Source organism: Camelus ferus, unplaced genomic scaffold (assembly GCF_009834535.1).
Source record: "Camelus ferus isolate YT-003-E unplaced genomic scaffold, BCGSAC_Cfer_1.0 contig385, whole genome shotgun sequence".
NCBI lineage: Eukaryota > Metazoa > Chordata > Mammalia > Artiodactyla > Camelidae > Camelus > Camelus ferus.
Window position 1 is genome coordinate 563,372 of NW_022589126.1, and position 27,201 is coordinate 590,572.

The 27,201-nt window shown below is 61.8% G+C and overlaps 1 protein-coding gene across 13 annotated transcripts in view; it reads left to right on the forward strand.

Annotated features, from left to right (window-relative positions):
• The window catches only part of TNS3 (tensin 3), a 151,067-nt gene that overhangs the window by 51,178 nt on the left and 72,688 nt on the right, over window positions 1–27,201 (forward strand). For 10 of the 13 annotated variants that reach the window (XM_032476345.1, XM_032476344.1, XM_032476348.1 and 7 more), the window contains 6 exons: window positions 11,877–11,929; window positions 13,252–13,423; window positions 15,088–15,138; window positions 17,953–18,075; window positions 20,838–20,902; window positions 23,523–23,606. The exons of 2 other annotated variants lie outside the window; for them this stretch is intronic. In XM_032476345.1, coding sequence (XP_032332236.1) covers window positions 13,274–13,423; window positions 15,088–15,138; window positions 17,953–18,075; window positions 20,838–20,902; window positions 23,523–23,606 — 473 coding nt within the window. In that variant the 5' untranslated portion in view covers window positions 11,877–11,929; window positions 13,252–13,273. Of the gene's footprint in view, window positions 1–7,987; window positions 8,397–11,876; window positions 11,930–13,251; window positions 13,424–15,087; window positions 15,139–17,952; window positions 18,076–20,837; window positions 20,903–23,522; window positions 23,607–27,201 lie in introns of those variants that run through there. One more of the 13 variants, XM_032476343.1, reaches the window with a different exon arrangement.

Below are 27,201 nucleotides of genomic sequence, written 5' to 3' on the forward strand. Positions count from 1 at the left end.
GGCTTCCCCAGCCCCCGGCCCAGCCCCCTTGGCTGAGGCGCACAGGGTCCGTAGGGACCTGTCCCCGTCCCGTCCCTCCTGTATCCACGGTGGTCGCAGGCAGCCGTCCGCCTCCGCCTTAGGGAGCAGGTGTCCTGCCTCCTCGTTCCCCGAGGCTGCGCTCGGTGGCCATCTCTGGGTGTGACTGTGCCTTCCCACACGTCTGGGTTGGCCCCCTGACGGGCTGCATCCCGTCCCCTATGGTGCAGGGCCCCTTCTCCTGGGGGCGCTCCGCTGCTGTGGGATGTCGCCGTGTGCAGGGAGCCCTCCCGGGAGGTGGCGGGGCAGCTGCACCTCAGCTCCCTCTAGGTCTCCGAGCCGCCGGGTCTGCTGAATTTCCTGGGGCGTTGGCTTGCGGCACGAGCGTTCAGACACCCCCGGTCACCGTTCACCGTTCTGGCCAGAGCGGAGGCGTCGGGGGTGCCAGCCGGCTTCCTGTGACTGCGTCGGGCCCGCGGTTCTGCTCTGCCAGGGTCTTTGTCGGCCAGGCGGGTGCCCTGGGGACACGCGAACGAACCAAGGACCCTTCCTCTGCGGGTCGCATCCACACCCTTGGCCGTTTGCCCTGGTGCCCGCTTTTCTAGAATGTTCCCGGTAGCAGGCCCTTTGGTTTATTTCGCTGATGTAAAAAGTGGGTGTGGGGTTCCAGGAACACACGGGCTAAAAATGGAAACCTTTTGGATCCGTGACAGTTACCTTCTGGGATTCACTCCCTCTGTGAATGGAAACCTCGCTGACGAAACGTGCTCTGGCTCTCCTGGGAGCCGCGCAGCAGGGACGCGGCATGATTGGCACGTGCCTTCGCAGCGCGGAGGGGGAGACAGTGCCCCGTGGGAAGTTACGCCCTCCGGTGCGGGCTGTGCCGGCGGGGACGGGTGCCGACCCGCAGCGCCCAGATCCAGTCCAGGGACTGTTTTGGGGGGCGGCAGACACAGGCTCTGTGGCTTTACGTGGCTGGATGCTCTGCTGTCTCTCTGGGTCACACCCGGGGGCCTCGCCCAGGATGGGTTCTGCCGGCTCGTGCGGCAGGTGCCTCCCTGCTTTGCTGGGTGACTGTGATCTTTAGCGATGGGCGAGGGGGCAGGGTCGCCAGGACTGAGTCCCGCGTGTGTCCTGGCCGCTCTGGAGATGCGCACGCCGCTCACACACACAGTGTGGAACAGAACGGGGGGCCGGAGCCCGGCGGGTCCCCCCTGCCCGTGACCATAGGACAGCGAGTGACCCTGGCCTGAGTCCTCTCGCTCCGGGCGCCACGTCCCTCTCCTGGAGAGTGGGGCCGCTCCCACGTGCCCCGCGGGCCCCTGCACGGATGGGGGGAAGTTCCGGGTGGAGATTCTCAGCGGGGGCTGGGCCCCCGGAGCGGGCACCGTGGGTGGGAAAGGGCCTCGCCGGGGTCCGGCGGCTTCGGGAGGGCGGCCTCAGTCCCTGTGGCCTTCGGCGTTGGAGGCTTGTTTTGGATCATTGCTCTTCTGCCGTCGGCCGGGACGGAACCAGTTTGGTCAGTTCCAGAGCGTGTCCTTGGCTGCGGGAGGGTGAGGGCCCCTCCACACAGAGGCCGCCCGGAAGCCGATGGAGAGAGCCCGCGGGCAGGATGCAGCTGGCGGGCGGGGGCGATCACAGGGCCTTTTATGACGCTGGCCTTGTGACGCGCCAAACGTGGCCTGACAGCTTTTACGGACTGTCCAAAGCAGGGCTGTTTGTTTTTCCACCTTATCTTTGCCTTTTCCCTGCTGCCCGAGGGCGTGGACTCAGTGCACCAACGGAAACTCTGCTTGGGGGCAGGTGTCGCTGTCACTGGGACCCTGGGTCCACGTGTCTGAACCAGCCGCCCAGCCACACCCACGGGCCACCCCCAGGGCCGCCGTTCCCGGCAGGAGAGGCCCCCAGTAGCTGCCCCGCGCGAGTCTGAGAGGTGCACGCTCTTCAGAGCCGCCGCCGTCCTTGAAAGAGGCCGCGGGCCGCGTGCAGGGGGCGGTCGGGGTGGCCCGCGGGCAGCGCGGGCGCGGCTCGGACGCAGGTGCGGGCCCTCACCTGGCGCTGGCACTGGCTCCCCCATTGTCTTTGCTTGGCCCTGGCTGTTTCTCGCACGGGAGGAGAGGTTGTGCGAGAACAGCTTCTGAAATCTGAGTCCTCCGTTTACCGAACGCAGATGGCTGTTTGTCTCTGTTTAATTAAAGTGAGGACAATGGGTAGTTTCTGCCAAAGGTGACACCTGGAATCAGGTTACCGTCTGAGGCTGGCGTGTGCAAGCTGGGTGCTGGCAGCTGCGTGTGTGTGTGTGTGTGGACTTTGTCCAGCCTGGTTTGCTTAAACTCACAAAGGCAGAGGACGTGACCATGAGCGGCGAGGTTGACCCAAGGGCGGCGTGACTTCAGGACACGTGCCCGTAAGCACGGGCTGTCAGGGTCACCTTTCCCTCCGGTGGCCCATGACCCATTCTCTCTGAAGCACTGAGCTGTTGCAGCAGGAACGCCCACCCGACTGCGTGACTGGAATCGCGGGATGAAGGAGAAGGCATCTCCTCAGAGCACGTTCCCTTTATTTTATTGCAGAATTAGGTAGAAACAGCACCGTTCCAACGGTCCACCTGTCCCACGCTGATTTGTAAGGAAGTGTCCCTGGGGCTCAGGGAACCCCGGTCTCCCCTGCCGGCTGCAGCCACGCAGACTGTGCGTGAACTTCTTGTCCCCGTGGTCACTCAGTGCAGGTGTTCCTGGGGTGCTGGTTCTCCTGCGGCCCCTGCAGTGAACTTCCGAAGTCTGGAGGCGGGGTGCCTAGACAGCAGGGTCTCAGCTGAGTGAGAAGCGCTGTGTCCTGGGAATCGCAGCCACGCGGACATGGGCTGTCCAGACCTGCGGCCCGGCTAGGGTGGGAGGGGCGTGCTGGGCGCACCTCTGCGGGAGGGGCCCGGGTCACAGGGGTAGGAGGGGGCGCATGTGAGGTCAGCGCGTGTGGGCCCCCCCCCACCCCCGCAGGCAGCTGGAGGGCCTGTGTTTGCTCTCGGGGAGCCTCCGGCCGTTTCTCCTGCTGCCACTTCCACAGACGCTGGCTGGTTCTGCGTCATCTTGGCAAGGACGGACGGACGGGTGCACAGAGTGTCCTGGGATGTGCAGCTCGGGGGAAGGGCGGGGGCGTTGAGGATCGGGTGAACCTGAGTTGAGATGTGGCCTGGGGGCTCCGTGTGCCCAGGGCCCCCTCAGTGGTGCTGACCCCCCGCCCCCGGCCGTCCCAGAGCAGGTGCACGGGCTCCGGGGCTGGGCTGGTGATGTCACCGCGCCGCTGCAGTTCTCAGTTGTGCACTGGTTGTCATGAGTCCTCCGTGGAGGTTGGGAGCTGGACTGGCGTCAAGTCCCCGTGGGCCCAGGTGGGACGTGGAGACCCCTTCCCTTCCTTCCAGGCCAGACTGGCAGAGCCCAGCCCGTTCCCATTAGGGGAGAGGGCCTGACCTTTGCCCCGGCCTCTGGGTGCCACTGCGTCGTGGCCCCCCGCCCCCACACACCCGGGAAGAGGCACCTGCCTCTGCCCTCCCCTAGCCTCAGGCCCCGCTCCCTCCCACACCTGAAGCAACACCCTGGCCTGCGACCTCGTTCAGCCCCCGGGAGGGGGAAGAGTTGCCCGGGTTTCTGGGAAAGGTGGTGGGGAAGGGGCCAGGCTGCGTCTGGTTTTCCTTAGCGGGGCCTCCCTCCAGGTCGGCCATCCGGAGCCTGCCCTTACGTCTCACTTTGGAGGCCGAGGGACCGCCCTCCACAAATTAAGAAAAAGCCCATTTAAGCTACTGCCTTGTCCTGGGATTTGAAGGCCGGCGGGCCACCTGCTGTTGGTGGTGGCCAGGCCCCCCCGCAGGTGTGGGGACCTTGAGGAGATGCTTCAGGGACACCTAACCCAGGGGCAGCACAGAGCCCGGCTGATTATCAGATCCGCAGGGACGCTCACCCCATCTGTTCCCGTCCCGTCGGCCGTCAGCGCCCCTGCCCACCCACCGCCAGGTGGCCCACATGGCCCCGCGTCCCCCCGTCCACGCTCCGGGGTGACAGCTTCCAGAGTGGCAGCTCCCCCAGTAAAGGGCCGAGGAAGTGTCCTCAGGGGACAGGTGGGTCTGCCCCACGTCCAAGGTTGGACGTCTGCAGCGGGCGGGGAGGAGCAGCTTGGTGGGGCTTGCTTTCCCTCATGGCCTGGGACCCGTGGCCATTGAGGGGTTAACCGTGGGGGTGTGTGGAGACCGAGGTTCTGGGTGATCGGTGGTGGGAACTGCAGGACTTTTGAAGGGAAGCCGTTGCTGCTTTTTTTAATGCCCCGAATCGGGTTCCCACAGCACTTGAATTACCGGAGTGTATTTTCACCCGCAAGAGGGGCTGGTTCGAAAAAGCAGACAGCAGCAAGCTCCCCAGAATCTGTCTCTGCTGGGGAGCAGCGGCCGGGGGCCGGGTGACCCTGCCCGTCCGTCTGGGAGCCCAGGGGGGTGGAGTTAGACCCTCCCCCGGGGTCTATGTGCCCCGGACCCCCCCCCCAGCCCTGTCTAATCTCCATAACTGGGTCTGGAGCAGGCGTGGAAGCCGGGATCAGGGGCCCCCATCCGGGCTGTCACAGCTTCAGCTTTGTGACGGCGAGGCGTCCTTCTCTGACCTGCACAACCTAACAGGTGCTTAAAGAAACGACAAGTCCTTGTTTGTTACCCTTGATGGGGTGCTGGGGGGCCAGCTCGTGGAATTGGGTGCAGAGACGCAGAAAATGTTTAAGCTTCTCTTCTTGCACGAACAGCACTTCAGGGTTAAAAATAGATGAAGAGAGAAAGTTTTCGTTTGGTGAGGAATTCCGGCCGCTGCCGAATGTTAAGAAAGCGGTGGACTGAGACCAGCCCGTGTCTCAGACGCTGGTCACCGGACCGCGGGCTCCAGGCTGTGACCTTCGTAGACTCCTCGGTCACAGAAGGGAGCGGGTGAGGTCACGTGGGCCTCACGTGAAGGGCAGTCTGCCCGCCCGCTGGGTCCCTTCTGGAGAAACCAGAACTGCAGCGAGGCCAGGCCCACCCTCAGCTTGCAGGAAACGCGGGGCCGGGGCGACCTGGGAGATAATTCCGGCGCGGTCAGCGGCTTCCAGAATGGGGAAATTCTTACTCGGTGAACAGAGCCCCTGTGGTTTTCAAATAAATTGCCAGACAAGGAGGAGGAGGAGGAGGTCCCTGCATGGTAACGGGACTGAAGAGATGGATTAAATCAGCGTGGTGGGACTTGATTCCGAATCAGACGGTCAGACCGTAACCAAACAAAACCAGAGCGAAACTTGTAAGACAGGGACCTCTGAGCACTGATTACACATTTGTGTGCAAATATGATTGCGTGTTTGGTTTGCGTTAAAGAGGGGTGGCTAATGTATTTTGCGGTTGTATTTACAAAAGAAGTCTGTTTCCTGAAGATGCAAATTGAAGCGTTTTCAGATGAAGTGACGTGACGTCCGGGGTGGGACTTTGCATGTGAGCTCGGGGCTCAGGGGCCGGGGACGGAGGTCCAGCGACCGGGAGCTGTTTCCCTTCATACGGTTTGCCTGCCGTGTTCACGGTCCACAGCCAGCTCACCGGCCTGCACTATCCTTTCTTCCAACACCTGATGGCTCAGGACTCGCCCGCGAGTGGCCGGTGTGGCCGCCCCAGGTTCCCCTGTCCTGTTTTTGCATAATGTCCACCCGTGATGATGCCTCTAAAAGTCCCCGTTCAGGCATTCCCCAGGGCTTTGTGAAAGCTTAGAGGGACCCTGGAGGTGATCTGGCCGCACCAGCCCTCTGGGTCAGCTCCCTGCCCTGGGTCTACCCATTCTGAATGGGTCTGAGCTCCGCTGACCATGCCTCCTCCCCTCCCAGGATGCAGAGCTGACCAGCCAGGGACTGATGGGGGCCTGCAGGGCTGCTTCGCTGGGACCTCTTTATTTGGTTCTTGGGGGCAAGACAGTTTAATTCCCGTCGGCAGACCGAAGGACCCAAGCTTTGACGTGGCTTTTCTGGCTGCTGCAGCCAAGACCCGCTTTCCATTTTAATGCAACATGTGTCTGTCTTTTATTGAACGTAATCCCTTGTCATCCAGCCTGTAATTCCACAGTTTCTGTTTACCAGCCCCCCATGGTAAGCATCTCAAACGTGGGGAATACCCTCGCCTGTCAAAAGGGGGCCTCGTTTCAGAGATTCTCCCAGACGGCAGGCCTGCCTTCTCCGGACCCCTGGTGTGCGCCTGACCAGGGCTCCCCGGCCGCCCTCTGCAGGGAGACCCCTGCTTGGGGAGGGGGCGTGGGGAGGGGGCCAGCGGCCTGTAGAACCGGCCTTCGGCTCCTGGGCCTCCCTCGAGGGCCTTCCTTTATTTCCACAGACATGCGGGCCCTGCGCGGGACGCCCTCGGTCCTCGGAGCTGGCGGCCAATCCCGTGGGGACTGGTTTTGATTTGCACACTGTCTGTCCAGGGCCCGCCCGGCAGGGGCTGCCCCTCGCTGTGTGTCACTGGACAGACGTGTGAGAGGACGGAGGCCCTGGTCTGCCTCCGTGAGTCCAGCGCGTGGGGCTGGTGGGGACGCCTCTGCCGGTCTCTTCCCTGACCCACTTTGAGCCCGATTCCTCCAGCTGAAGTTGGTCCGTGGTTTGTCCTGGAGCCCAAGAAGGCACCGTCCTGTCCTGGGCTGCGTGGCCGTCCCAGCAGGGCAGGCTGGCGGGCTCCTCGGGCCCCTCCTGGGACCCTGAGCCCTGCGCTCAGGCCAGATCCTGGCCACGGGGGGGCCTGCCCATCGGCCCGTGCTGTTGGCACCTGAGGGTCTCTGGCTGTGTGGGGTGGCTTTGCTGCCCCTCGGTTTCAGTGGGGCCGTCCTGGTGGGAGGCCTGGGCTGGGGCAGGGTGGGCCTACAGGGCCAGACGCTGCCCGGCTGGGCCCCCCGGAGTGGCCTCGCCTCCCTGCTGCAGACGCCCTCCCTCTGTGGAGAGCCGACCTGGCCCGGGGTGAGTGACGGACGTTCTAAAGAGGGCACCGGGTCTCTCCTGGGCCACAGGTCACCCCGGCCTGCTCCGAGCATCCTGCGTCACTCACGTCAGGCTGGGCCGCCGTCCGGAGGCTGCTGTTGGGAACTGGGCGTGTCTCTGAGAGCCGGGGCCCCGCCCCGCGAGTCCTCCATGCCCACCGTCCTCGGGGCGCCTCATCATCATGATGTGAAATGCCGGAGTTGGGCTGAGCCCCCTCCCCATCCCGGGCCACGACGGTGAAGGGTCGGGCTCTGAGCCCTGGGACTGGGGCCTCTGGACCTCTCCGTCCTCCCAGGGGGCCTGTGAGACGGCCACTGCCCGCCCACTTCACAGGGCTGGGAACCGATGCTCAGAGGGGTAGAAAATCCCGCTGATGTGGAGGTAAAGGGACGGGTGGCCAGGTGACTCCTCGCCCCCACGGTCCCGCTCAGGAAGCCCCTGCTGTCCTGCGGGGACGGCGCTGGCCCAGGTGGAGACCCCCGTAGTTTCCTCCAGAGCCCCCCAAGGCCGTCATGCCAGGGGCGGGGCTGTGAGGGCCACGTGGGCCCCCCGCCCTCCCCGTGGTCCTCGTGGGAGGAAACGCCCCGGTAGGAAATACTTGATACGAAGGGAAACCTGTGTAAGACGTGATTATAGAATGAGCCACGTGCATCTCCCTCTCAACTTAGGGGACAAGCCCCTCCGCTGGCCTGCAGTGTAGACAGCTGGTGGGGGTGGGTCTGAGAGCAGGGCCGGGACTCTGGTCTGGGCGGCTCCCTGTCCCCGCCCGCAGCTCCGGCGTCCAGTGAGCCGGCTGCGTCCGGCCCCAGGCAGGTTGGGTCACCTGCTGTCCTCCTGGTCTGACGTGCGTCCAGGCGCCACCTCCCTCTTGTTTTGGCCCCCTGGGAACCCGGAGCCCAAGGAACAAGACGTTTCCGGACGTAACGGAGGTTTCACAGCGCCTGCTTTTCCTTTCTGGTCCAGTGATGAGCTTTGTTCTTGTTTTTGTGTTTGCTTCCTGGTTCTGAGCTTGTTAACAAGGACAGAAGGCGGGCGGACACCTGCTGGGTTCTGGGACGCCTGCCTCGCAGGATGGGGAGCCAGCTCCCCTGGAGGCGGGGCTCCCGTGCCAGCAGGACACAGCCTCCCACTCAGTGCGGGGCTTGTGGGTCCCTCCGGTTCCTGCAGGGCCCTGGCAGGTGGCCCTGAGCCTGGCCCGCGTCCCTGCCCTGCACGCCGGGCCCCCTGCTCCCGTGTGCCTGCAGCTCCTGGTGATGGAGCCCCGAGCCCGCGCTCCCAGCCTGGCCGCCTGCCCTGGGCCCGCGGCAGGGCACGCGGGGGCAGCTGCTTCTGGACGGGAAGCCCCTCCACGCCCCCTTCCCAGCACAGTAAGTTCCACCCGAGGGGGACCTGCAGCGGCCCCACTGCATGCACTTGGCACTGAGCCTGTCCCCGGCGCCCTCCTCCGTTTGTTTGCTTCCGTCCTTGTCCCACAGCAATGGGAGGTGACGGTTTCCTGGAGCGCGTGGCCTGCCGCTGGCCCCTGTCCGTCACTTCCTGGGGGCGGCCGCTGCCTGGGACCTCTGCCCAGCCAGCTCCTCTGGGGACAGAGGAGTTAATGGACAAGCTAGTCTCCGCCACCTGTCCTGGGGACACCTCCCTTCCTCCTTCCATCAGTGTCTGCGTCTCAGAAATCTGAGTGTCTGGGACACATCAGCACAGACAGAGCCTCAGCCAGAACCAAACGCGGCTCCTCACCATGGAGTCGGGGGCAGAGTGCCATCACTGTGGCTCCCTAACTTCGGGGCGGGACATGTACTTTTTTTGGTAACCCCCGTGATCGCTGCTCACGTGTGACAGCGTTAAGAAGATAATCAGTTTGGTCCCCGCGTCCTCGCTCTGGGGGACACGGTCTGGCTGGCCGGGTGCCTTTGGGGACGGCTCCCTCTGAGTCTCACTGCTCTCGGCTGGTCACTGCGTTTGTGGCGGAAGTTGCCAGTCCCTCCTGGCATCCACACACGGGGCTTGGTGTTTATCCGTAACTTCCCACGTGCCAGGGGCTGCTCTGAGCTCTGCATATGTGTCTCCTTCAACCCTCCAGTACCTCCACTTCCCAGATGAGAAAACAGTCACAGAGGTCGCTTCCCGAGGTCAGGCCGCTCGGGTCCAGAGCCAGGTGTTGGATTCTGATCGGGGTGCTCGACCCCAGCCTGCGCCCCTCCAGGACGTGTCGTGCGAGCTTAATTCTGGGGAAATTACAGAGGAAACCCCGAATGGTTTTCTGGAACCTTCTAGCCGAGCCAGGAGAGGAGCATTTGGCCAGACGGGGGCTTTGGGGGGCTGTGTCGGCAGGAGCCCCGCGGGCAAAGCGGTGGCGGGGCGGCCTGGTCACGTGGTGGTCAGTGCTGGGACACTGCAGGTACGCAGGCCCCTCCACCCCTCAGGGTGTTGCTGTCTCTCCTGCTTTGCTTTGTCCCCATTTGTTTGCACAACCTGCTGACGAGAGTTTGCAGCTCTTAATGAAGACACAGGCAGTTTGGAAAGGACCAGGGGACGGCTCGGTCCCCCCGTGCTGGCCTGCAGTTGCGGGTGGTGGTCCCCATCAGCCCCGGTGGCCCCCCCAGGGCTGAGACCTGCTGCTGTCTCTCCGTGGTGGGGCCTCGGGGAGGGCTAGCCGCTCTGTTTAGTTATAAGTTACGCGCAGGGCCCTCTGGGCAGACGTGTTGTGTGCGCTCCTCAGACACTCAGTGTAACGCAACACGGTGAGCGCGGCTGCTGGACCCGAAGGAACAGCAGACAGTAGACGGTGCTTCCAGGAGGGCATCCGAGTCCCGTGATGGCGGCGGGGAGGCCCGAGCGCCACGCCGGGAGCTGGAACTCCATCTGGGCCGACCCTGAGGTGTTGTGCCGCCTCCTGCCAACTACAGAAGTAAAATGTGCTCTAAGGAGGAAAGGAGAGAATGTCCATAGAAGAAAAAGTAAGGAAGAAATACAGATGAACGTTCAGAAGCCAACCGCTGCCCTGTCCGCCCGCCGTCTGGCCAGATGTTTCCGGGTGTGTGTTCGAGTGGGAGTGAGTGCAGGTGTGATCACCCACCCTTCCCCGGGGAGCGGGCTTGTGGCCGGCTGGGGGCAGGCATCACAGCCCCTCTCGGGCCCCTGTGGGCCACCCTCTCGGCCATGTGGTCTGTCCCGTGTCACCGAGGCACGTGGCTGCCCTCCCAGCCATGTTTCTCCCACGTAATCGAGGCATGTGGCTGCCCTCCCAGCCACGTGATTTGTCCCGTGTCACTGAGGCGTGTGGCTGCCCTCTTAGGCTTTTGTCTGTTTTGTGCTCGGTGCAGTGAGCACCCTGTCCGCGTGGACTTAGGGATTTTCTGGTCATTTCCTCAGGAGCATCCCTCATGTTGCTAAGTCACCAGCTTCAGGCCTTTTAAGGGCTTTTTATATGTACAGACACGCTGTTTTGTAAAATGGATCAGCTTATGTTTCACCAATACTTAACAAAAATTTAAGATTTTACTCTCTGTTGTTCTAATAGGAAAAAAATCTCATTATTGGGGCCCGTCTAACTGGAGCCCACCGTGGCCAGCGTTGATTGAGCACCTTCTGTATACAGGGGCAGTCTGAGCCATCAGAGGCGAGCCAGCGTGGGGCCCCGGGGAGGGTGGTCCGCGAGGTTGGGGAGATGCAACGGGTGGAGGGCTTGGTGGTTCTGGGCCCGGCCCGGCTGTCAAGCCTGCAGGGAGCCCCCAAGGACAGTCAGCCCCGTCGGTCCCCAGCCCCCTCTGTTAGAGGAGACCACCTCGGCACGTGTCTTTGCCAGGGAAGAGTGGACGGCCCGGGGCCCCTCTCATGTCTGCACGGAGGAGGGGGCTTCCGGGTCCTGCGTCTGTTCGGGGCCGAGCTCATGACCTCTGGGGTTGGGGGCTGGCCCGGGTATGTGTTGTGCGGTTGCAGGACAGCATCTGTGTCCATCGCTGAAACAGCCTTTATCTTCATCCTCCGTCCCTTCATTTCACACCGTGGGGACCACGTGAGCCAGGTGCCCAGCGGGGGCCCTCACCAGGCTTGGGAGTGGCGTCAGCACAGAGCCGGGGGCTCTGTCTACCCACCCGGAGCGTGTGTCCCAGGCTGGGCCACAGAGCAGGGTGGAGACGTGGTGGGCAGGCAGGGCTCATGGAGGAAGGCATTCAGGAGAGCTGTGACAGGGGCCCCAGGGTTCTCCCCTCCGTCCCTGTGACAAGACCGCACACCCCTCTGAGCCTGGGCGTCCCCACTTCTGACACCGCGGAGGTGACTCCTCCTCACAAAGCTGGGGGTGCATCTCCTGAAATACTGTGCCTGCTCCCTAGACTGTAACTAACACAGCCCTCACCACACGCACACACATGCACACACACACAGGGGAGGGCGTGTGAACCGGAAAGTAATTACAACCTGACGCTTTCCCCGCTGTTGGATAAGCTTAAAAAAAAAAAAAAAAAGAGCAGATAAAATTGAGAATTCTCTCGGTCATTAGCTGGTTCGTTCACGTCAGCGCTGACAATGATGATCGTCATGGTGGCCGGCGTGGACTGAGCGCCTTCTGTGTACGGGCACATTTACACGCGCTGGCCCAGGGTGTTGCTTCGTCCCTCTTGGAATCACCCGCTGTTGGTTCCCAGAATCGTGTCCCCTGTGTCTGGAGTCTTAGCGCCGAGAGGACCTGCTAAGTGGGTGACCCTCCAGGTGGGGAGGTGGCCGGTAGTGGCTGCTGTGACAATGTTTATGATTAAGCTGCAGAAAGTCCGCGGCCCCTCCCTCTCCGCGGGGCTTGCGACATGGGTGGCGGGAGACTCCGAGTGACCGTGTCTTGTCATTTGCAGGTTCTGCGGGCCCCCTCGCCTGCCGCGTCTCTGTGCTGTGACAGACCGTGCAGGTGAGTGTCGGTCACCCCGGCTCCTCGGGGTGCCCCTGGCCGCGGGCAGACCGCCCAGCGTTACCCGTGGTCATCGAGATGTCGTCTTCAGTTTTAAGATGAATGCTCGAGGGGGAGCCACGCCATAACGCTGTCTCTTTTTCTGGGTGTGATCACCCAGCATTAGAATCCCTGACTGTGGAAACGTTCAGTAAATAATTACGTAGCCACGATTTGATGGTGAAATGCAATTTGGGGCGGGGGCCTGGGGTGAGTTCCAGAACGGACTCCAGCCCGCGGAGCACGCAGGTGCCCGGGACGGCCCCAGCCAGCACCCCACGCGCACGGGCGGGCCCCCGGGGAGATGACGGTTGTCCAGGACACACTGCTGTTTTTTAACACCAGTGTCAAAAAACATGTGACTTGGTTTTCAAAAAGGAATCAAAACTTTTTCACATCCATGTCTGGGGCATAAGGCAGAGAAGAAAACCTTGGCCGTTGTGTAGATTTGAATAAACCCACTTTGAAAGGTTCATGGTGTTGGGTATTCGACCGTGTAGTAGATATCTCTCAAACGTGTCTTTGTCGTTTAGAAATAAATGTAGAAATGTTCATCCCTGAGGCCGCCTGCCTCCCCGGGGCCTCTGCTGGGAGGGGACCTCAGGCTGCGGTCCCCCGTGCAGTGCATCCTCGTGATGGGAAGGGGGGCGCTGCCCGGGCTCCCCAGGCCTCCCCACACCAGCCAGCTCTGCCCAGGGGCTGCCCTCCGCCGGCTTCATGCCCTGGGCGTTTCAACCCCCCTCCCTCCCTCCCCAGACCCCATCCTCCGGTTCCTGCCGCCCACCCTGGTCTGCTCGCCCTCGGTTCCTGCAGACATTAGCCCTCGCCTCCCGTGGCTGGGATTCCTCCCCAGCCTGTCCCTGGGCCTGCGGCCCCCACACCTGGCAGGGGCTGGTGCACACAGGACTGGCCGCCGGCATAGATGCCTCCACCACCCACCCCACATGATGGGCGGCTTCTTCCAGGCTCCCTGCCGCGGGCCTGACGCCCCGGAGTGAAGAAGGCTCCTCCCTCCAGGGTCCCGGCTTCCTGAACCCGGCCCGCCCGCTGTAGGCATCTCCATCGGGCCCGCAGCGCCGCCAGGAGCCCCGTGTCCTCTGCATACGCCCTGCCCCAGTCTGTTAAGGCCACTGAGACGCGGGCCATCCCGTGACGGGAAGTACTCAGACTGTGGACAGGAATCCTGCAGGTGCCGGCATCAGGTCCGGCGTGCACAGAGCGAACGTCCCCCCTCCCCTGGCCCTGGTCCTCAGGGCCTCTCCTGAAAGCTGCCCCTCCCCCAGGCCTGCGACGCGGAGCCCCGCCATGGAGGACGGCCGCGAGCTGGACCTCACCTACATCACCGAGCGCATCATCGCTGTGTCCTTCCCCGCCGGCTGCTCCGAGGAGTCCTACCTGCACAACCTGCAGGAGGTGACACGCATGCTGAGGTCCAAGCACGGGGACAACTACCTGGTGAGCGGGGCTGGGGGGGCATCGAGCGTGGGGGTGGGGGGACGCCAAGTGTGGGGGACGCTGAGTGTGGGGACGGAGGTGGACATAGGGTGAACACACTGAGGGGAACACTGATCACGGGTTTGGCTGGGAGGACACTGAGCTTGCTGAAACTCGAGGAAGCCGCCCCTGTATCCTGGGGTCTCTCTGGCCGTCCGTCCGTCTTGCCACAGGTTGGTGCTCTGGGACCCGTGGGTCATGAGTGAGGTCCCCGGGGAGCAGGGACTCACAGGGCCGTGGTGGTCCGGGCAGGGCTGTCCTGGGGGAGGTCCAGGTCTCCTCGGGCCAGTGCAGCCATGTGGCCTGTGGCCCCCGTGGGCCCGCGCTGGGCAGGGCCAGGCCCGCCTCCCTGCTGGGTTGGGGGTGGTGGTTGGCCTCCCTGGTGTGGATGCCCGCTTTCCGTCCCCCTGAGGTCAGCCAGGAGGACCGGGCATTGCCCGGCTCCACTGTGAAACGCGGGGCGTCTCTGGCTGGAGTCCATGGTGAGAAGTGGGGGACAGCATCTTCCCGACCCCTCTCTGTCTCCCCCAACCTTGCGTCTGTCAGTGGCTCTGCGTCTGTGTTCTCCGCGGGTTCTGATCACGACTTGACTTAAATTCCAGCTCCTCGCCTCCCTGGACCTGCCAGTGTGGCCTCGGGTATCTCGTTGAAGCTCTAATCTTTACCCCAAGCCGACATCCTTATCAGCCCCCTCAGGTGACGAATGGCCAGGCAGGGCCCAGAGGCAGCTCGGCCAGGGCCACGCAGGGAGGCGGTGTCCGGTCCTCCTCCCAGGGCCACCTGCCCTGTGGACCGTCTCCTCCTGACCCCTCCCAGGCGGTGGATGTGCTGAGCCTGGTCCCTCCTTTCTCCCTGCTCCAACTCACCGTCCGCAGGGGTCTTGCCAGGGCCTGGGGCTGGTGCTGGGGGGCAGGTCCTCCCCTGACGCTGGTGGGGCCTTGTCGAGGCCACAGCCCCCCTTGCAAACAGCAAGAGTGTGGGTCCCCACCACTTTTGGGAACAAGGAACTCAGAAAAATTGGAGGAAAGATATGCAGTGTCTTCTGCAACTCTAAGGACCCCAGACTGCACCTGTCTTCCCCAGGGACATCTGAATTGTCTGCTCTGACAGGTGACTGCGGGGACAGAGCACCCCCACCGGCACACTGACCCTCCAGGGTGAGGTGTGTTAGCCCCAGGTGCTGGCCCTTCAAGGGAGATGCTAAAGGGCACATGTCCCAGGGCACGGGAGGCAAAGAGCCAGGACCCAGGTCTGTGCTGAAGTACCCCCTTGTTCCCCTTCTGCTTTCCCAGGGGTGTGGTCGGTTCCACAGCCCACACTGGTCCAGGGGCACAGCATGTGGCCCTGGGGCCTCCCAGACCGGTCCCCTCGCAGCTCCAGGGCAGGGACGATCTCCTCACCCTGCTGCCATCCTCCCAGGAACGCCGCGCCCTCTGGGTGTGTCTGCCGGCCTGAAACATCTGTTTGTTTTGTTGGTTTTTCATTCCGTGACAGTTACACGCCATACACCTCAGTCTTCCATCCTCCTTGATACCTCGAAGGCAAACGGCACTGAGAAGGCAAGTCTCTCCTCTCTGACCCCTGAGGGTGACAGTTTGACTAACGGCTGCTTCTTCCCCCCGTAGGTGTTAAACCTTTCGGAAAAGAGATATGACCTGACAAAGCTTAACCCAAAGGTAGGTCCCTGATGTTTGTCCTGCTTGTACGAAAGTAGTTTGTGGCAGTGCTGCAGAAAAGTGTGTCACAGCTCAGTTGTGACAGCAACCTGGATCCAGGCGAGAGACCAAGCAGCACTGGGAGGGTTGGAGAACCCAGGTTTATTACGCCAGCGGGCCCAGTGGAGTTAACACTCCAGGCTCTGGACCCCGGCTATAGGTTTACACAGGCTTTTATAGGTGCCAGTTTCCACTTTGCAACATCATATGCAAATAAGGTCTAACGAAAGTTGACTAATTAGGAACAAGCTTTGTAAAAATGGACCAATCAGGAGTGAGAGAAATAACCAGTCAGGAGTGAGGGAAATGGACCAATCAAGAGTGAGAGAAATAACCAATCAGAAGTGAGCTCCATGCAAATGAAATACTACATATGGGCCAATCAGGAGTGAGGGAAATGGACTAATCAGGAGTGAGAGAAATAACCAATCACTAGTGAGCTCCATGCAAATAAAGCACTACAAATGGACCAATCAGAAGTGAGCTCAGGGAACCAATAGAATTTTAGGGGTAAGTAAGCCGGTTCAGAGGCAAAAAGTGAGAGCGAGCCTCTGGGCCAGGGAGCCGGGTGGTGCTGGCAGGAGAGCAGTGGCCCTGCCTGGGGGGTCCTGCCGTCTTTTTATGGGGCTTCCCGCCTCAGCAGGTCTTTGTGGGATTTGACGTAAGAAGGGGTGTTAGGGACTGTTCACATCCAGGACTAATTTTGTTTCATCTATTTTTTTTGGGAGGGGGAGTTAGGTTTGTTTATTTATTTGTTTAATTTAGAGGAGGTTGTGGGGTCTGGACCCAGACCCTCATGCACGCTAGGCATGTGCTTTACCACTTGAGCTAATACCCTCCTTTCTATGACTGATTTTTTTAATTAACCTTTCTAGAATTCAAAATAGTTATAAATTCACAGGAAGTTGAAAAAAATAATACAGAGAGATCCCACGCAGCCCTGGCCCTGTCTTCCCTGGGGGTCATGTCTTGCATAACTCAGAGTGAAATATTAATGCCAAGAAGTGGACCTTGGTACCATCCACAGACTGCATGAAGCTTCCACTGGGTTTCCCTGCAGCTGTGTGTGTGTGTGTGTGTGTGTGTGTGTGTGAGAGAGACCACCGCCACAATCAGATCTGGAATGTGTTCACCTCAAAGCTCTCCCCCCTCCATCCATTATTTTTTTGGGGGGGTAGATAATGAGATAATTGAGTTTATCTATCTGTCTGTTTAATATATTTAATGTGTTTACTTAATGGAGGTCCCGGGGGTTGAACCCAGGACCTTGTGCATGCTAAGCATGTGCTTTACCACTGAGCTAGACCCTCCCCTCAATATTCTTTGTTTTTGGTACAGTGTTCTTTTTAATAGGCAAGATTTAGGGGACATTTTGGGGATTGTTGTAAGTGTAAGTTATGGTATATATGGTGCATGTATATATATATATATATATATATATGTATACATATATATATATATTCCACACGTTGGGATATTTGGAGCCATTGGAATACAAAGCAGGGCGCGGTGAGCTGCCTGTGTCACTGCTGGTCAACAAGGCAGAAGCGAGGATTTAAGTCTTAACAGGGATTCAGCTCTGCGCAGTGTGCACAGAAATGCAGTGCAAGGGGGTCATGGCACCGTACGGCTGTCGGCTCCGAGTGGGGAAGGGGTGTGTGACTTTCTCTGCTCCCGGCCTGTTTCTGAATTGCACCATCATTTGGCACAATTTCTGTTGCTTTTATAAGAAGACAGAGCTCTGCCTCCCCTCCCCGCTGAAGAAAGGAGAGGAAAGCAAAGATGACACCCTTGCGCCCACGGGTGTAGACCGGGGCGTGTGTGTCTGCGCACAGACCTCGTCACGTGACGACGGCTTTCTGTGTTTCTCGGTTGTGACCCAGGTTCGGAGGCCTTCCTCCCTGCAGGGCAGGGCCCTCTCCTCTGAGGAGAAGTTATATGCCCCGTGAGTGGGCGCAGGGGTGGATTGCGAGCTTTCCCAAGCTGCCATTGCAGTCTGAGCGGAGGAATCTTGGCAGCGGCTGGGGCCAAGCACCCCGACCCAGGGCCGGCCAGGCGGGGCTTCTCCCTGTGAGCCAGGCGTTCGGCGGCTCCCGAAAGCCGTTCCCCGAGTTGCCCTCCCAGCCGCAGAAAAACAGCGAAGACCCCAGGGGGAAAACACAATCTTTCATGTTCTTCTGTGCAGTAAAGCAGCCTGGCCGCAATTCCCACTATGTTTTAGAAGAGGAACAGGCAGTGTTGTTCTTGACCCTAAAATGAAATATTTTGCTAAATTAAAAAAAAAAAGAAGGCAAGAAACACTGTCGACTGGGGAAAAAAAAAAAGCACAACCTAATAGTTGAGAACAAGGTTTTATTCGGTGGAAGAAACTGAGGACTTAAGCCCGGGAGACAGCGTCTCTGATCTCTCGGAGGGACTTCTCTGAGGGGGTAGGGGAGGAGCCAGGATATATGAGATGTTGCATCAAAGACGGGGTAGTCGGAACATGAAACGGTGCCTGTTAATTAATGAAAACCAGGCATCTCAGGTTAAGGGATTTAGTGCTTTTTTTATGTAAGGGAAGGTGCAAAGTCTGGGCTCATTGGAGTCACCTTGGATGTGCACCTGAGCTCTCCAGGGCCAGTGTCCTGTCCCCCACTGTCCTGAGTCCCCCCGGGCACCACTGGGGGTGGGGCAGCGGCTGAGGGCTGGACGGCCGCGGCATCCTTTGTTCACTGATACGGCGGGGCACCCTTCTCATTCGCACCGTCATCACCTTCTCTGTGTGCCCTGCAGATCCTGGACGTGGGCTGGCCCGAGCTGCACGCGCCGCCCCTGGACAAGGTGTGCACCATTTGCAAGGCACAGGAGGCCTGGCTGAACAGCGACCCCCAGCATGTGGTCGTCATTCACTGCAGGGTGAGCGCCCGCCCGCTGGGGTTTGTGGGTCAGTTTTCATACTCATCCTTAGGGGAAAAAAAAACCAAGAGTCCTGCAGCCTCCCAGCGTCCGGCTTCAGCACGTGTGGGGCTGAGCTGCATGCAGTAAAATACCGCAGGAGAGCGCGTGCCTTCATTTCCACGCACTGTTTTCCACAGAAGCCCCTTCTGCAGAAGCAGGGCGCTGCTACGACGCGGGCCGTCTGCTCTGCGCGGCCGAACTGGCGGGACACAGCGGACAGGCTGCTTCCCCGGCAGGCTCCCGATGGGATGGGATGTGTCCACCCTGGCAGGGGCAGCATCTGGGCCGCCCGGACCCGCTTCCCTCCCTCCTCCCGTCTCCTGCTTCTGCAGCTTCTCGGCTGCCTTGGAGTGTTCCTAGCCTTCCCCGCAGCCCCTGATTCCGCACGCCTGATCCTTTCCCTAGACACCGTGAGCTCGTGCCGCACCGGGAGAGGAAAGCTCTGCCCAGGGAAGGTGTGGAGGGCGGGCTCCGGCCCGGAGGGAGGGGCCGCCCCTGCTCCGGGCATTTTACACTGAACTCCGAGGCCATCAGCACGTCTCGTAGGTGAAGACGTCTCCGCCTGGCAGCGTTTCTTCTCTCCGACTTGGCACGCTCAGAAGCTGCACAAAGCCCTCTGCATCAGGGACCTGCGTTTAAAAGAGCCACCCCTTCATGTTGTGGCCGCCCAGGAGCCCTGAGACCGGCCCCGAGGGTGAGACAAAGCTCCCACGCCCCGGACCTGATGGTCGCTCGCCCAAGGAAGAGCCGCCGGGCGCACAGAAGGCGTCTCTCTGCCTGTCTTTCTCTCGCCTCTGACGTGATCACGTTGTCTCGCCAGCAGCCAGGTGGTTCCAGTGGTTGTCCTGCCAAATTAACCAAGTTAAAATGGAGAAACAAGAGAGAAAAAGTAGTGAAATCAAAAGCTGCGTCTTTGAAGAGACAAGTGAAGCTGATCATCTCTGGACCACAAGGGACTTGGCATGCAGAGACCTCCAGAGCGCGCCCTTTCCTAAACGGCGCTCGGCTCTCCGGTCGCGTCTTGTTAGTGGGATTCACTGGCAACACCTTGAAACGTCTTGGGAGCGGTTTGCCCACCTCAACGCTGTCGGGGAGGCTGTGAGCCCTTCCCGAGACGTTCTAGGAAATGTGCTGCGGGGGAGAAGCGGCCTCGTGATCGGAACCTGCAGGCGTGGACGCTGAGGGAAGTTGGTCACCCTGCTGCTGGCGGGACGTCGCAGACGTCTGTCCAGACGTGCTGGGCCTGCAGGTGCGCCCCTCCTCCCAGGAGAGGGCCCAGTGCGTGGGGCCGACGGGCCGGCCTGCCACGGCCCTGCCCAGGTGGGTACACGGGGTGGCGTTCGCGGGGATGTGTCCCCAGACCCCCCTCACTCGCCGGTACCAGTTGAGTAGAACTACCCTGTGATTCTTCCGGACGGTTTTGCGGCCTCTGCACCGCTGAGTTTGGAGTCGTTGGAGAGGAATGTTCACGGCGAATCCTGTGATCAGTGATCCGGATGAAAACTTCAAGTCCCAGAGATGGTTGCTTGTGCTTGAAGACTTCCTGCCCGTCAGCAGCGCCCCAGAAACAGCGGCTGGTGGTTGGGGACGGCTGCGCCGAGGCCCCCGCGTGTGCGGACTGGGCGGAGGCGCTGTCCACGTGCAGGGTTGACACCAGAAGCCCCCCGGGGGGTGCACGGTTCCAGCTGCAGGCTCTGGGGTCCGGCGTGGACGACTGGCTGTGCGTCTGCCTGAGTGCACTGAGCGTCCGTGAGGACACAGGGGTCACGAGGCCGAGGGGAGGACGCTCCCGATGGTGTTCACACGTCAGAATCCAGCCCCAAGTGTCCTCCGTCCTCCCCTGTCCATGACGCACCGGGGACCTGCGTGCTGGTGGCGCAGCCGTCTGACCCACGTGATTCTGGACCAGGGCTGTCGCACACTGTTCTGGAGAGACCTAGATGAGCACCCACAGCTCTGGGCCCCGCGGGCCCCTCACACCTCCTGTCTCTGGTGGACACAGCCCTGAGGTTCCTGAGCAGCCAGGCGTGGCCGTGTTCTGACAGAGTTTCCCCGGGGACACTGATGTGTGACGTTCACGTGACTTTATGTGTCATTGGAATGGCATTCTTTTGGTTTTTCTTCAGCTGTTTGAAAGTGTAAAAACAGCTGTTAACTCACAGGTGGCCGGTGCTCCGGGCATGGGCGGAGGTGGCTGGTCTGCCGACCGCCGTCCGGGGTCATGGTGGTGTGTTCCGGAAGGTGGTGGTCCCTGGTTCCACCAGGCGGAGGGGGCCCGTCACGGGGCCCGGGTGCCTGCAGCCGGCTTATGGTGGCGCAGAGACCTCGGTCCTGCCGGGCTGCCCTGTCCGGGCTCCTTGGTCCTCTGTGATGCTGGCGGCCGGCTGGGCTCGGCTGTCCTGCTCCTCTGGGCCGTGTGTGCAGCCCTCCGAGCCCTGGGCCTGTGCGTGGGGCGTGAGTTGTGTCCATTGCGTCTGCCCCGGCTTCACTGGGACACGGGGAACCGAGTGGCCGCCTCTGTGCAGACCAGCCTGGGGGGCGTCCTTGGATGCCCGGGGAGCACCTGCTTCAGCCGGCTGCCGGCCAGCGGCCTCCCGTAGGCGTGTGCCCCGCCCCGGGGCAGGACTGCACGGAGGACGCTCCCTTCCAGACAGGCTCCGTGCCGTGCCACGGGGTGAAGGGCTGCGCCCCGCTCTGACCACCTCTCTCCCCTCCTGCAGGGCGGGAAGGGACGCATCGGGGTGGTCATCTCGTCCTACATGCACTTCACCAACGTCTCCGCCAGGTAGGAGGCCGTCCTCGCTGCCCTGGGCGTGGGGGGGAGGCGGCCCGGCTGGGAGCCGACCTGCAGGCTGAGGCCGGCCGTGTGCTCGGCGCGTCCCGGGTGCCTGGAGACCCAGCCGCGAGCTCGGGGCGTGTGGCCGTGAGAGAGACGCTTTCCTAGGTGTGGGGCGAGGGTCACTCCGGGTCCTTCCGCGGGAGATGAAGCAAGTTAGCAGAGCCGGGGCGGGGCCGTGTCACTGTTCACCTGCGCTCCGTGCACCGTCACGGCAGGGCAGTCCTCGCTCCCACTTCAGAGGTGAGGACACTGGGGCATGGCGGGCGCAGGCAGCTCGCTCGTGGTCTCATGGCCTGTGAGCGGGAGGGGTCTGGGCCCCCGGGGATGACGGGGTCCACAGGGCAGGGGACCACATGCATGTCCCCGTGGGTTTGCGTCTGCAGCCGAGGCTGCGTTCAGCCGCCCCTCGCAGGGCATGAACCCCTCCATTCTGACAGGATCCAGGCCCATTCACATCGGCCCACCAGCCTCCCCGTCTCGCATTCAGGAGTGAAACCTGACTTTCCACGTGTTTTCTCTGGAAACACACTGGGGGCGGGCCGTGCCTGCCAGGCAGGAAGCCCAACCCCCGGTGCAAATCAGAGCCCTTCCTGGGGACACTCAGCACCTGTGTGTGCGGACCACCTGGCTTCCTGGTCACGCCGCCTCCCTCGACAAGCCAGGGACTCGGTCAGGGAGCCGGTTCCGCCCGGCGGGCTGCGGGGCGCACCTCTCGTCTGCCCGCGACACGGCGGCTCTGTCCGGAGCCAGCGTTCCAGTGCCCTGGGCAGGCCCGCGTTTTTGGAAAGCGTGGACACGCAGCTTTTTCACTCACAGCACGTCACCGACACCCTCCTTAAAAGCCCTGCTCTTTCCAAATAGTCAGTGCGTCTCAGCTACGCCTGTCAGGAGGCCCTCGCGGGCGGCTCCGAGCCTCGGGGCCTCCCCTGGGAAGTGGGGGTGACGCTGGTGCCCCCTCCCAAAGATGGAGTGACCCACCACGCTCGCTGTAACCCGCTTTCCTCAACGAACGCTCCTTCCTAAATGTCTTTGCTGACGTCATTTCAGTGGCCACACCGTTCACCGCTCGGTGGACAGGGTGTCATGTATTTAAGCATTTACTGACACTGCCTCTCCGGGTCATTTGAAGTTTTTCTTTAGAATTTCGGTTGCTTCCTTCTGTGATCTTGTGTCCCTAATACACGCATGAGATGCATGCGTTCTCACCAGCACATCTTTTTCTCCCCCCATTAAAAAAAAAACGAAGTGTAGTCAGTTTACAATGTGTCAGTTTCCTGTGCACAGCGTCACGCCCCAGCCAGACACACAGTAAGAACATCTCAGTCATTCCTACCAGTTCCTCTTACACATTCTTCCCAGAAGCAGAGAAGTCCTAGGGAGCAGACGTCTGTAAGGCCTTTGCCACACACCGTGCGCATCTCAGAGCAGACACTTCAGGTCATGAAGGAGGAAGAACGTTCTTGTAACGGCCCCAGGAAGATGAGGGTCGATAAAGCGTCCGTTCTGACGTCTTGAATGCTGGCCACAATGCAGTGTCAGCGTTTAGTACAAGTGAATTCCAGGGGACGGAAGGCTTAGAAATGCACGTGTGGGTATGGAACTCTGCTTTGTGACTTAAAACACATGCACATGCAGAGTCTAAGACATTCAGGGTGCCTGCACCCCCCCGCCTCCGTGCAGGCCCCGCCCGGCCCCTTGTTAGACGGACGGGAGCAGCCCGTCCGTCCGTGCACCTGTCTCTGCGTGCTTGTCTAGGTCTTTATGGCATCCACGTTCCTGCACGCCCCGTTTTCCGGAAGGGGCGCGCGCACACACACACATTCCAGGGAAGGGCCACATTGTGTGTGATCAGGGTTTCAAGGAAGGTTTGGGCTCAGGTGATCTGAGGACTTTGTGCATCCTGCCCCTCGGCTTGTGCTGAGGTCAGATCAGGAAGCTGCACGAGTGCCCGTCCGGGGTGAACCTGTGGGCCCCGTGCGGCTGGAGTTTAAGGTCCCGTGGGCTGTTGGAGAACCGAGTGGCCGGCGTGGCGGTCACTTCGGAGACACGGCCTCAGTCAGCTCTCCACCCTGCCGGCCGAAGCCTTCTCCCCGTCTCAGGCTGTTCCTGGACTGGACTCTCCGACGGCACTCAGGGTGTCCCCTGCGGGTCCCAGACTCGCCTCATGCGGCTGGTGGGCCACACCAACTGCAGGGCGTGCGGGGCCCCTCCTGGTCCAGAGGCCTGGGTGTGCCCACTGGCCTCCGCAGAGCCCACTGATGCTGCCCCCATGTGGCGCCCATGTGGCAGGAGAGTGGACGCCAGGCCTGAGCCCGCCTGCAGGAAGCGGGGGCGGGCGACCCCCTGCCAACCGCGCGTGGGGCCCAGTGATGCCCGGCAGAAGGGACTCAGACTCTGAAGGCCCGGCCCCCTCGGCCCCTCATCTTCTGGTGGGGGAAGGAGGCCCGAGAGGAGGTGCTGAGTGGGTGTGCCGGGCGGTGGGGCTCCTGAGGGTACGGGTCCCTCAGAGCAGCCTGGGGGCCCCCGTGGTGGCCGTGGGGCTAACCCTCTCCCTCTGCTTCCCCAGTGCCGACCAGGCCCTCGACAGATTTGCCATGAAGAAGTTCTATGATGACAAAGTCTCGACTTTGATGCAGCCTTCCCAGAAACGGTGCGTGTTGTCCCGGAGTCAGAGCGCAAAGGCCGACGAGGCCTCACGCCTGAGGATGTCGGGGTGGCGGGGGTGCCTCCTGGGAGCGGCCGAGGCAGGAGGGGCGGTGGTCGGTGCCCGGGGTGGATCCGGGGTGGATCATGACCCGCCCTGGCCGGCTCCGGCGTGGACCCGGGTCCCCTCCCCGCGCTCAGTCGTCGGTCCCTCCCTGCACCTGGCTGGTGTCCTGCCTCCAGGACCGGGGGTGGGGAGCTGCGTCTGAGCTGAGCGGGGGGCCACGCGGCCTCTGCCAGGGCGGCCGCGGGCGGTGGGATGCGGCCGCGGGCTCTCCAGGACGAGTGTGGACACGTGGGTTTGGGGTTGGTGGCCCCTGCGCCCGGCGTCAGCCTCAGAGGCAGAAGCTGCGGAGGGCCGGGGAGCAGGCTGCCCCCAGGTGAGCCACGCCGCCTTCAGGCCCGTGGAGCAGCGCCGGGTGCCGGCAGCCCGTGCCCGGCAGACGCCCTCGCTCTGCAGGTGGGGCTGGGGGGCTAAGGTCACCGCGTTTTCACTGTAAAGCAAACAGTTACCGAGATGGTTTTCCTGTGCTCACGTCTGCTTCCCCAGGGCCGAGGGCTGGGCCCGCAGATGCGGGGCACAGAAAGTTCCAGCCGCACCCGGGGGGAGGCAGGGCCACGGGTGTGTGTTGGTTCAGGGCCGAGTCGCGATGTTTCCACTGGGGAAGGGGCCTCGGGGACCGCAGAGGCTCCTGCTGCTCTGTCCTGGGCGATTCCCGTGTCTGGGGCGTGTGTTGTGGGTGTGGGACCGCGGGACACATGAGTCACCAAGGAAAACCAGGATTTTATTAGCCTTGCAGTTAAACGGCCCCGTGTTCTATTTTGAGCCAGCGAGTGTCATTTCTGGGCTGAGCTTTTTCTAAAACGGTGACGTTCATACGCGCCCCGGCGAGAGGGTGAGCAGGGGTAGCGCAGCCCAGAGCGCAGCGCTCACCGGGGACGGGTGCTGGTCGCCCTTCCCTGCAGCTTTTTAACAGCACTGATTGAGGAGGGGAACTTCTCCCTCTGACGTGCCCCGGTCATGGTGCATCTGGTGAGGACGGAGGCTGGAGCGATGACGAGTGGTCAGGGCGGCGTGGATTACGTTTGCACTCCGAGGCTCATCTCCAGCCCCGCAGGGCACCCCGCCCAGCGCCTGCTGGGGAAGATGCTGGTCACACAGTAATCCAGCCTGTCACGACTGAGCGAAGCACTGCAGGAGTGTCTGAGACCTCCGGGAGGCGCGGTGACCACGTCCGCGGGCACAGGCCGGGGTGGGAGCCGTGGCTATGGCCCCAGACGGCCCCGAGGGCGGGCCTTGCAGGCTGTTTCAGGACTGAGCTCAGGAAACCATCTCAAAGCCAGTCTGGTGGTGAGAGTGGATTCACGAGCTGAGGCTTGTGTTCTGGAAGCTCAGAGCCTGGCAGCAAGGCTCCTCCGGCCTTCGTGTGATTAGTTTACAGGCCTGGGAGTCCGGAGGCCCGTCCAAAGGACGGCAGATTCTCTGTCACTTTGTGCCTTCCTCCTAAAAGCCACCGAGCAGGTGGTCTGCGGCAACAGAGGCCCCTTGGAAGTCGCTGGTTCCCAGCGGGGTTTCTGGGCGGGGGTGCCCTCTCCCCGCACCTGTCACCTGAGCAGACCGAGGGCAGCGGGTGGAAGCCTCGGGGCGGCCTCCGGCGGAGGCTGACGGCCCTGCTGTGTCAGCGTGGCCCGTGAACGTGGAGGCCCCTTCAGTTTGATGGGGAATTAAGAAAAGAAACTTCTTCTCCGGACTTCGTCGACACAGCCCGGCGGGAGCGATGAGTGAAGTGGTGGCAAGCTCACCCTTTCCTCCACTTCCCTGGTCCCAGAAGGAGCGAGACGGCACACGCTTCTGGGGTACCCCCTCCGAGAGCAGTGGGGGGACGACAGGTGACCGGCTCCTTTGGGGCAGCAAACCCCTCGCAGGAGTGCGGGAAAGAAGGGACCCTGGGGAGTCCCCGGCGGGGTCGTTCCTGTGTCCCCTCTGTGAGGCGAGGGGGAGGCCCAAAGTCCGGGCATGCGGACCCCGGGATTCCTGGGTGTCTAGTAGCCGAACGTTCCCCAGGCTGTAGGATTATGTGGTTTGGAATATTTCTGTCATTTTGGATGGAGGGGAGGTAGGTAGTTTTACTGAATTATTTTTAGAGGAGGGGCTGGGGATGGAACCCAGGACCTCGTGCCTGCTAAGCACGCGCTCCACCCCTGAGCGACTCCCTCCCCATTTCTCCCGTTTTTGACACGACGCCATGAGTGTCCGGGAGGACCTTGGATGGGAAGCAGGGAAGGTGCAGAGGGGCACTCGTGCAGGTCTTCCCTCCAGAGGTTTTCCTGAAAGGCCGTTCCGATCCCGGTCAGGTGTCTAACAACCGGGTGGTAAAACTGCAGTGTCACGAAATCCAGGCCTGGGGCTCGGGAGTTGCGGCCGCAACGACTTCAGCTCCACAAGGTCAGGCAGCAGGATCGCCGGGAAGTGGCGCTTCATGAATAGGAAACACTCCAACGTACAAAATGACTTTGTGTTTCTTCCCGACGAAGGAAGCGCAGGGAGGAGGAACTCGGCTGCATTTCATCCTAACACTTTATGTCTTTGATTCACCTGGAAAGGTGAGAAGTCTGCATGCACGGCAGACGTCTGAAATGGGCAGGTGAGAATTTACACACGAGCTGCTTCGAGAGGAGGGTTTTTGGCCCAATCCTGTGATGAACTGGCCCCGCCGGGCAGTGCGCCCAGGGCCCAGGCAGGGGGATGCCCGCCTCAGTTCCGTCTCTGACCCCTGGGAGCGCGGCCCGGGCTCTGGGAGCTTGCAGGGAAACGGTCTCCTTCTGCCGTCACCCTGACCCTTGACCCTCCTCACCCGAAAGAAGCAATGTCCACGCTCCCTCTGGCTGCTGGGTGGCAGTGGTGGCCAGGCTGTGTCAGTAGAAGTGGAGGACCCTCTGCGTGTGCACAAAACCGTGAAACAAACGGACCACCGCCCCTCCTTCCTGACACCTGGTCTGTGTGCTTGTGGGTCCCCGAGTGAAGGACCGCCTTGTCCGGAGTGACCAGTGCGGGCAGAGCGAGCGTCCAGGCGCCCACAGAGGAGACACACTGGCTGGGCCATGAGGAGGCCGAGGGGTCAAGGGTTGTGACCAGGGCTGCCCAGCACTGCAGGGAGGAGGACCTCTTTCTGGAGCCGGCAATGACCACGTCCGTGGTCCCTTCTCTTGTGCTCAAGACCAGGGAGCTGCAGGGCCTGCAAACTGCGAGGTGTACACTGGGTGATAAGCAGGTGGACGGGTCCTGATGATGGAGACATCTGTGTCCCTGAGTCTGCACGGGAGGATGAAGACACCTGCTGTCCGGCTAGAAGGTGGGACAAGAAGCCAAGTGGAGCCACCTGGTGGTCCATCCCTGCAGCCACGGCCTGGCCACAGGGCCGCCCACTGCCCAGGGCTTCCATCCAACCTCGCCATCCCGCGGTGAGGTTTCTGAAAGGGAAGAGGGGCATGTGCCACCCGGAAAGTGGAAACACTGCGAAGGACACCCAAGCTGAAGCCAA